This window comes from Mytilus californianus, unplaced genomic scaffold (assembly GCF_021869535.1).
Source record: "Mytilus californianus isolate M0D057914Y unplaced genomic scaffold, xbMytCali1.0.p SCAF_15, whole genome shotgun sequence".
NCBI lineage: Eukaryota > Metazoa > Mollusca > Bivalvia > Mytilida > Mytilidae > Mytilus > Mytilus californianus.
In genome coordinates, this window is record NW_026262637.1 from 16,116,561 (window position 1) to 16,126,727 (window position 10,167).

Below are 10,167 nucleotides of genomic sequence, written 5' to 3' on the forward strand. Positions count from 1 at the left end.
CCCACAAAAGCTGCATTATAAAGCATAGAAGAAACTTTTGAAACAGTTTTATTTACCCCTTTTAAAAGTGGACTATTGGAATCCAATAAATTATTATCATTATTATTATTATTATCCAGTACCAATGTGTCTATTTCTTTTATAATTTGACTAAAATCATAGGACAGAAGATTAGCTTTAAATACTCCTTCACGAGCTTCATTTATGTTAATTCTTTTCATGTTATTTTTCTGTAAATTGAATACGGTCTCTTGTACTGGCTGAGATAAAATCTGAACTGATATTGTACAATGATCAGAAAGTATAGGGCAGTATTGTCCAAATGTGATGTTGAAAGGATGGTTCAGGAATATATAAAAAAAAATGAATTGTATCACTTTTGATGAGAAAATATCATTTTATCACTCAGAAAATAATACTCTTATCTTATGCTTATAATAAATCTTAAAGTTTCTCACACAATGCTTAGGTGTATGTAAAATCGTACAATTTTGACACTTGTTTTAGGAAATAAGTTTCAAAACTCAAATTTTCTTTAAAACTTGAGAACAATATTCCCCCCGACGATAATTGCATCTAATCGGAATCATCTTGAGTGGAAAACACATATTCTTATCCTGAATCATGCATCATTAAATATTGATCCAAACAAATTCAACCAGATGAAGAAATGACCACTACTTTGCTTTAAATTCATACTATGCATTATGTTTCTCAAGAATGATTCAATTCTAATTTTGATTTTCATTGTTAACGAAAATTAATCTATAATTCTCCCGAAATTATATAATTATGTGTTGTACCCTTTTATAGTTTGTTTATGTTTCCATTGTTCTCGATTCTACAAATATAGCATTGGTAAAATGTACAAATCCATCTACTTATCAGTTACAACCCGGAACTATTTAACTAACGCGGTTTTGGCTGTTGCGTGAAGCATGCTATTTGGATTATGTATACTATCACTTCATCAAACAACTTTTTTTAAGCTTGGCATATGGTTAACGCAAATAAGATTTTGTGAATAATATACATTACTATGTTTTGAGGGATGAATATGTACTTTTATTGGCTTTCATAATACGCGTTCAAAAGGCATCCATTTTGATTTGATGAAGCCAAAACGTTATAGAAAATCAACCGTTTCATGATAAAGAATGCTCAGATACATGTAAACTTACTTTTAGAATGATTTGATTTAATTTCCTTGTGAGTAACACCAACACAAATCTCCATTTTGTTCTCCGGCGTTGTTCAAAATACAACTGACGTTGCAATTTCAATTGTGACGTCAATCACGTGCAGGCCATGTTCAAAGCTAAAGAAGAAAGTCATATTAGAATTGCTGATTTTCAGTAGTTAAGAATTAAAACAGCATTTAAAAAACTTGTAATACTTTGTCAGGATCCATGTCAACAGGATATATTCAACTCAGTTTTTGTGTAAAGCGCGAGGAAGCACCAAATAGGGAAGTAAAAGATTGGCCAAAAGGGGATTACTGTATCCCTCAATACAGTGCTTGTCCCAAAGGTAATGTAGAATTTCAGTTAACTTTGTACATCTACGGCAACACAAAATATGAATTGAACACACCTAAAAAATTGAAATAGATTTTTTTGGATAGTTATCCCTCCTCAGGGGCCACAATTGATTTATTATACCGAACAAACTATGGAAGGGCATTTTAAACCATTGAAGAAGCACTTCTCTTAATGAAGTAACAGATTGTCAAAACACTTACGTTAGAAAATTATTTTGTGTCTTAGAATTTTTCATATGCACAACAAAGGTAGACACTTTCTGTAATATATTAATGGCCCTCAAAATGACCGTTTATGAGAGATAACATCGGCACTATATCTATGAATTTCCACTCGATTTGCTTCTAACGTTGCCATTTTAATTTCGTTAACAAACGTTTGTGACGTCATTTTGATGGGAGATAACGCTTGAAAAAATCAATAAGCTCAAAGTGTTATCACCGCTAGGTTTGATTTTAAGGGTAATTCGTCTTTCCTTGCATTTAAATGAAAATTAACTGAATTATTCCATGTCACGTGTTAACGTGTTACCCAATAGAATTGTTGATCATATATGCAAGGTATAATAATATATAGCATATTCGAATTGACTTGTAAATCATATTGATAATTATTCATAGGTATAGTTGTATTAGTATCAATAGTGATAACAAAATAATTGATATGTAGGTTTTTCGTCTGGATATATACGATGGGACACAAAGGATAACAGATACAGCAGACGTAATCACGCGTCTGGACATTACCCAAGCGGATCCTACACTACTGATATAACGATGAACTTCTGTTGCAGGTAAATTGTCATATAATTACATTTCGAAGAAGTTTCAAACGATTCCGTAATTTTAATTGGCCGAGGCTCTCCAGAAGGTAAATCTTATTTCTGTATAAAAGGCTGCTTAAATATGAGTGCACATGATACCCGGACAACATTTAAACGATGCATAGAAAAACAAACGAAAGGCTTGATTTTTTACAAGCAATTTCACTGATATAGCATACAGGAACTTCTTAGGAAGAAAGATAAGAAGTTAGCAATATCCTTAACTTTACGTTCCGCTATATAGATGATGTTCTCTCATTAAATAATACAAAATTTGGTGACTATGTTGAACGAATCTATCCCATCGAATTAGAGATAAAGGATACTACAGATACAGATAAGTCTGCCTCATATCTTGACTTACATCTAGAAATTGACAATGAGGGTCGGTTGGAAACAAAACTTTACGACAAAAGAGATGATTTCAGCTTCCCAATTGTGAACTTTCCATTTCTATGTAGCAACATTCCAGCAGCGCCTGCATACGGAGTATATATCTCCCAATTTATACGATATTCCCGGGCTTGTATTTCCTATCATGATTTCCTTGATAGAGGATTGCTGCTCACAAGAAAGCTATTAAACCAAGAGTTCCAAATGGTGAAGTTGAAATCATCCCTTCGTAAATTTTACGGACGCCATCACGAGTTGCTTGACCGTTATGGAACAACCGTTTCACAGATGATATCGGATATGTTCCTTATGTCGTAACTACAATATCCTTCCCTTTTCACGAATGTGACCTACCGAATTAGACTATTTACCGGATTTGTTATAACATAAGCAACACGACGGGTGCCACATGTGGAGCAGGATCTGCTTACCCTTCCGGAGCACATGAGATCACCCCAGTTTTTGGTGGTGTTCGTGTTGCTTAGTCTTTAGTTTTCTATGTTGTGTCTTCTGTACAATGTTTGTCTGTTTGTCTTTTTATTTTTAGCCATGGCGTTGTCAGTTTATTTTCAATCTATGAGTTTGACTGTCCCTCTGGTATCTTTCGTCCCTCTCTTATACAAATGTAATAATATGAGCTGAATGCTACATTTAGTTATATAAAAGTTTGTAAAAGCGTTGAACGTGTGCCATACAAAATATACTTTGTCAACGTTTTTTTAACCCAAATAGAATTACCAAACGAAGCATTCAATTCTTAAATAAAGTGTTTTGTTCAATATAAGAATCGAGACTGAATGTTTTTTTTTTTTTTTGTTATCGGTTTTCTCGGAACTTTTCTTCTACATACCAAACTTTAAGGCGAAAGTATAAAATGCAATATATTAGTCACTATGCTTTTTTTTAACTTCTCGGAAATGCTCTAATTTATGAGTATATTTAGAAATTCAGACCAAGGAAAAAAGTAAAATAACAAAAATACCGAACTCCGAGGAAAATTCTAAACGAAAAGTCCCTAAGCAAATGGCAAAATCAAAAGCTCAAATACATCAAACGTATGAATAACAACTGTCATATTCCTCACTTGGTACAGGTATTTTCTTATGTAGAAAATGGTGGATTAAACCTGGTTTTATAGCTAGCTAAACCTCTCACTTGTATGACAGTCTCATAAAATTCAATCATATTGACAATGATGTGTGAACAAAACAAACAGACATAATTGGTAAAAATGTCAAAAATAGGGGTACAGCAGTCAACATTTTGTTATAATCTTAATCACTACAAAACAAGCAAATATGTCAACAAAGACTAACAAAAAGGCATATAGACAAAGCACATTAGCAAAAACGAAAGACAAGAATACAAAAATTAACCATAGCACAACAACACAATGACGGGATGTACAAGTACCGAGCCACTTCAAATGAATCACTACAAAAACAATCAAGTTATCTTGCATTCTTAGTTTACGAAGAAAATTGCATTACTTATTTGATACTATATTATAAAATATCCAATATCGAAATCTTCTCTAGACATTACTTATCAATATTTATACAATAACCCTATGATACACATTTTACAAATCCGTTGATAAGTTGTCAATATGATGTCATTAACTAAGAAGACAGGCAGAGATTGAGGCTACATGTAAGACTGCTTAGTATCTTTTTTTATAGAAATGACAGCGATCCTTCGAGACCTATCACCTTACCACGTGACAAACCATTCTATCTTGTACGGAACAACGGCTCCAAACAGTGTCAGCAAGTAAATGGAATGACATCTAAAGAAGAATATATAACATGGGATAATGAAAACAATTCACAATTGTATAAGAATAATAAGATTACAAGTGATATCCACCCATTGATGAATGTTACTAGGGATTTTGATATAACCATGTATTTTTGTTATTATCACAAATAAAATGATAAATTTGCAGCTTTTGTGGTGTGTTCTTGAAATAAAGTGTAAAGACTTGTAAAATTTATATATTGTTTTAGTCTAGTTTTTTAATCTTCAATTGATGTTCAAACCATAAAAAACCTGGCGTATATTTAAGAAATAATTTATACATGTGTCGAATTTTATACTGAGCTTTACAATTTCGCGTGAAAATAAAAAAAGTTTATGGTTGTATGAATTACTTTGATTATAATAGGTCAAATACGGTAATTTGAAAAACTGAAGCGCAGATAAGACTTTAGTGTGCCGTGTATGTGGCTGTCTAATTTACCCCTTGTAAGATAAAGCAAAAAAATTTAATGGCTTCCACAAAATATTTCTTAAGCAACCTCTTGAAACTTTTGCTAAATCAATATAACTCTCAACCCAACATTTGCAATTTAAATTTACAATTTGTTTTCGTTGGCTTAGTGTATTTAACGTCAAATCCACAAATCACATGTCGTAAACAAGGAGTGAGCCGCCGTGTTGACTTGATGAAATCTATAAATGAGCGAATAATGGAATAGAATAGAAAATGAAACAATGGCTACATCAAAACGCTATTTAATGAGGTTTCATCTGCATTTGGAGCGTCCAAGTAACGGAAAAATCTCCAGTCCGAGAATTTTCATTCATATGACGTCATTTTTGGACATGAAGTTAATTTGCCAAGATCATTGATTTAATTTTGCTACGTTTTATTTTAAGTTTTTACATTAATCCAAGCTTTTGTGCTTTGAAATAAGAATAACAGATCTGTAGTTATTTTTATTTCTGAATCCTAAGACAGCGAAGTCGACATAGTGTTTTCACATATGTTACGGTACATGTGGATTTACGTGGGAGGTAAACTGTAACAGCAATAAACATCTAGGCTAAATTAAGATTATCGAGAATTTTATCACGTTATAGGTTGGTTCCCTCCTAAAAATATTCAGTATACCTTCGGCATATACAAATATTAATATGTCAATCTTGTCAAATAACGGACGGATACTAGTCTAACCACGCTATTGTTAACAAAGCGAAAGCAGTACAACATATGAGAATATCTTCAACAAATTATCGGAAGGTAATTTAGAAAAGAAAACTGGTCTAAAAAGTATAAAAAAATACTTGAAAATTTCAGAAATCAGAAACTTCGATGAAAGAAGGAGAATCGAAAACAAAACAGGTGAAAATAGAAAAAAATTGCAGATATACATAGAATAATGCAGTTTTTGTTTTTGATAGTGACCTTTTCGGTGGGGTTCGTGTTGCACAGTCTTTATGTTTTTGTATAGTGTTTGTTAGACTTGTAGTGGTTTTTTTTTTTCTTTTATGTTTTTTGACATAATTATTTTGGTCTCTCTTCGATTTAAGTTTTGATTCTACCTTGGATATCCTCCGCCTCTTTTGAAAAACACCGCTTGCTCAAGGCGTTTTTCTTGCTATATGTAAAAATACAAACTTTAAATTTTTTAATTGAAACGAAACCTGAAAAGACGGTATACCCGTGGGTGTTTTGCCGTGGCATAATACCTGGTTTAAAAGTCCAACAGAGAACAAGTAATGGTTCGAGTATATTAAAAATGGTTCAGTGGGGGTATTTATGCAGAGATTTTTTTCTCCATGCAGCAATTATATATGAGTATTAATTTTTAAATAAACCTTGAATTTACATGTAACTGTTCTACTTTCGTACACATTTTGAAACTCGACAATAACGACTGACAAATAGACACGGTAAACAACTTACAACAGTAAGGAAATTAGATAAAAAGAGAGGCGAAAGATACCAAAGGGACATTGAAACTCATAAGTCAAATATAAACTGACAATGTCATGACTAAAAAAGAAAAAGACAAACAGACAAACAGACAAACAACAGTACTTTAATCGTTAAATAGGACGTTTAACATTGAATTACTGTTCGATTTATATATATGTCATCAATGGTGATCCCTAAAAAAAGAAATAGAACTTATTCATGTTATCATTAATAAATTATTATTATTGATAGTATCATTATTGAACAAATGGGGTTACTCTTCTTTGAAAAATTCGTGTAATGAGCCGAGCTCACCTGCCACGATCGGGGTTCGAACTTACAACCTCTGTATAATTTCTATTGAAAAAAAAAAAAAACATAACTCATAAACATAAATTATATATGCTTCAAGAACTTCATTTCGTAAAGTTAAAAATAGATTGAACATAAGTATCTACATAACATTTGTCTTCACCATCATTTCGTTATTTGTTCCAGATGATAAGATCAGAATATCTTGGTTAAAAAAAATCAAAGTTTGGTACATGAAGATGTCTTGATGTGTACGATCTGAGTGCATGATTATAAATATCACTACATACAGTTGAATGACTGTTAAATAGATAATAAGGTGATGCATACATTTATACATTAAGACAACTTGAAAATATTTTAGCCTCGTAAAAAACTCAACAATACAAGTTTCATAAATATTAAAGTTGTTGCAAAGTCATAATACATATCTTATTAGGTCTTTCCACTTTTCTGTGGAAAGACCTATTGTATTTGTTTTAATTATTATTATTTTTTTCTTTTTCCGCCAAACCGTTTTTTGCGGTATATAGTGGTTTTGCTTAGATTTTTTACGTATGATATTGAACAGGTATTGGGCTTTTGAAACTTATCCTGTTTAACCTAACACTTTTTATTGTAAGAGCTATCTCCTCAAACACTGATTTTCTTGTATGCGCATCTCCTTCGCAACCGTACAAGAAGTCGATAAATTTATTTTTCTAAATTGCTCGTTCAATCCTCAAGATGCTTCGGTGAATTTTTACTGAAGCGATACTGAGACTCCATATGAGAGTTATTTCCCCTTTTGTATTTGACATAAGAGATGTATAAAAGAAACTCATGAACCGTTAGTGATAGAGACTTAGGGTATCTTGATTTGAGTTCCTTGGTTAACCAAAAAGAAAATGGTGTCAAGGTCATAGGTCAAAGTCATGATTTAAATTTTGCTCTTTGCTTGTGCGCGCATTTTATCTCATGTTTTAGCTGAATATAAAATAACTGGTGCTTCATATTTAGGTTGTTGAGACGAAGATATGGTGCATTCATTCCGAAGCGATCTGATGATATCTAATGGAGTAATTGCCCCTGAAATGTTACAATCTAAGGTTAATTGATTATTTCTTTAATATGGTACATGATAAAGCCATAGGGTATTTTGCAAAATGTTGGGTTACATACAACCTTGAATGATTTTAACCGAAAGTCACCCTGAGTAAACCGGAAGTAGCAATTTTTGCACTTTTTTTTCAAGAAAAAGTACCTAAAAACCATATATCATTTTAATAGACATATATAAAATTATCATTAAAGAGTGGAAGAAGAGTACTTGTGAACGTGGTTAGCTGGCAGCTGGCTGAGATAAAGATAAAAAAAAAAAGCTGGTTGAAATAAGGAAAAAAAACCAGGCTGTGCAGCTCATCAGCCTGGCCCTGAAAACAGCCGTTGTAAATGCTGTAAACTTCAAACCAAATCAGAATAGTAAAAATAACAAATCAATCCAGCAACACCAAAATAGCCGCCTTTTTCTAACTTGGCAACAACAAAAATATTTAAATGCTCACCAAACGCCTTTGGGCACCAAACACATCGTGTCAGGGCTTAACAGCCAATCAAGGTCGGTAAAAACCACCTAGTCAGTCAGAGACCGGAAGTTACCTTCTATAAACCGGAAGTAGCTAATAATCTCCCTTATTTTAGGCAAAAGTATATAGAAACCATATATTTTTTGTGGAATCAGTAAGAGTAAAGCTGTCATTAGAGACTGGAAGTGACATTTTCTTAACAGGAAGTAGCAAATTATCTCCCTTATTTCATGGAAAAGTATAAAGAAACCATATATTTTTGGAATCAGTGTGAAATAAACTATCATATGATACTGGAAGTGATATTTTCTTAACCGGAAGAGCAAATTATCACCCTTATATTCAGACAAAAGTATATAAAAGCCATACAGTTTATGAATGAGTATGAAGAAACCATATGATGGGGTGCCAATAGTAACTTTTAGTAAACCGGAAGTAGCTTCTGGTCAATTTAAAAAAAAATAGTGTCGAAAGACCTTCAATTGTTCTCTGAAGAATTTGTTTTTAATTATAATTGTGTTTTAGCTTATATTCATCCATCCCATATATCATTTTGTGTTAAGACCCAGAACTACACAACAATAGTGAATAATTTGGAATTGGCCTGTTAATGGTAAACACGTTTTAACATATTTAATCGGTCTATTCTGCTTTGGGGCGGTACATCAACAACAATCCATTATGATCTGTAATGCTTCTTTTCTATGTTATGTGGTCACTGTCTCGTTGACATGATTCCCAAATGTAATGTGATCATGATGTTAAAGTTTGTGTCAACCTCACTGAGAGTTTTTAAATGGTTTAAGAAGGCATGGTATCTTAGACCTGAAATTTATTACTTTGAGCTTGTTGTCAGTGATGAAAAGAATCCTGTTCAACACTAATGGCATTAATGTTTTTCCTATAAATAATATTATGTTTTATCGCAAGTAATATCAATATATTTATTTTGATTTCAAACTCGTCCTTGATGTCAGGTCTTAAACGAATACCGTTTTCAATAATCGAAACTAAAAGTGAAAGGTGAGTACTAAAAGCAGTTGAACCCGACAACATTTTTATTTGAGAGTCAGGAACCTTTTGATTGTTGTCTTTTTTATACCTTAGTTGTCTTTGAGAAATTGATTTCATATATTTGATAGTCTTTGTTGAAAGTTAGTCACAATTAAATTTGGACTCATTCAATTCGAAAAATATATGTTTATGCCCCACCTACGATAGTAGAGAGGCTTTATGTTTTTCGGTCTGTCCGTCCATTCGTTCGTCCGTCCGTCCGTCCGTCTGTCCCATTTCAGGTTAAAGTGTTTGATCAAGGTAGTTTTTGATGAAGTTGAAGCCCAATCAACTTGAAACTTAGTACACATGTTCCCTATGATGTGATCATTCTAATTTTAATGCCAAATTAGAGTTTTGCCCCCCCCCAATTTTACGGTCCACTGAACATAGAAAATGATAGTGCGAATGAGGCATCCGTGTACTATGTACACATTCTTGTTTTGTCTTATTGTGTTGTTTGTCGTTAACAAACATCCTACATATCTTTTCTTTATACATTCTTTGAATTTGATGACTTATCTATGCTGTATCATGTACCTCGACCCAAAAATCTTTATGTAACAGTATAATGCATTCGACTGCTGTAATTACTTTTTTAATGAAGTATAGGATTTAATTTTCAAGTGAACACTCAATTTTTTTTATATATTTTACACTATGAAGTATCAATTTAGTATTAAAGTCATTTTCAATAGAATAACACTTATTAAGAAACGTCGGTGTATTATATTTCATGACCTATAATAGGATTTATATGTATACTGAAATTATATT

At 32.3% G+C, this 10,167-nt stretch overlaps 1 protein-coding gene across 3 annotated transcripts in view; it reads left to right on the forward strand.

Annotated features, from left to right (window-relative positions):
- LOC127725515 (uncharacterized) overlaps window positions 1–4,753 on the forward strand; it is a 128,911-nt gene extending 124,158 nt beyond the window's left edge. For 2 of the 3 annotated variants that reach the window (XM_052232548.1, XM_052232549.1), the window contains 3 exons: window positions 1,405–1,530; window positions 2,211–2,334; window positions 4,440–4,753. In XM_052232548.1, coding sequence (XP_052088508.1) covers window positions 1,405–1,530; window positions 2,211–2,334; window positions 4,440–4,689 — 500 coding nt within the window. In that variant the 3' untranslated portion in view covers window positions 4,690–4,753. The remainder of the gene's footprint in view (window positions 1–1,404; window positions 1,531–2,210; window positions 2,335–4,439) is intronic. The other variant, XM_052232552.1, reaches the window with a different exon arrangement.
- Window positions 4,754–10,167: the final 5,414 nt, after the last annotated feature.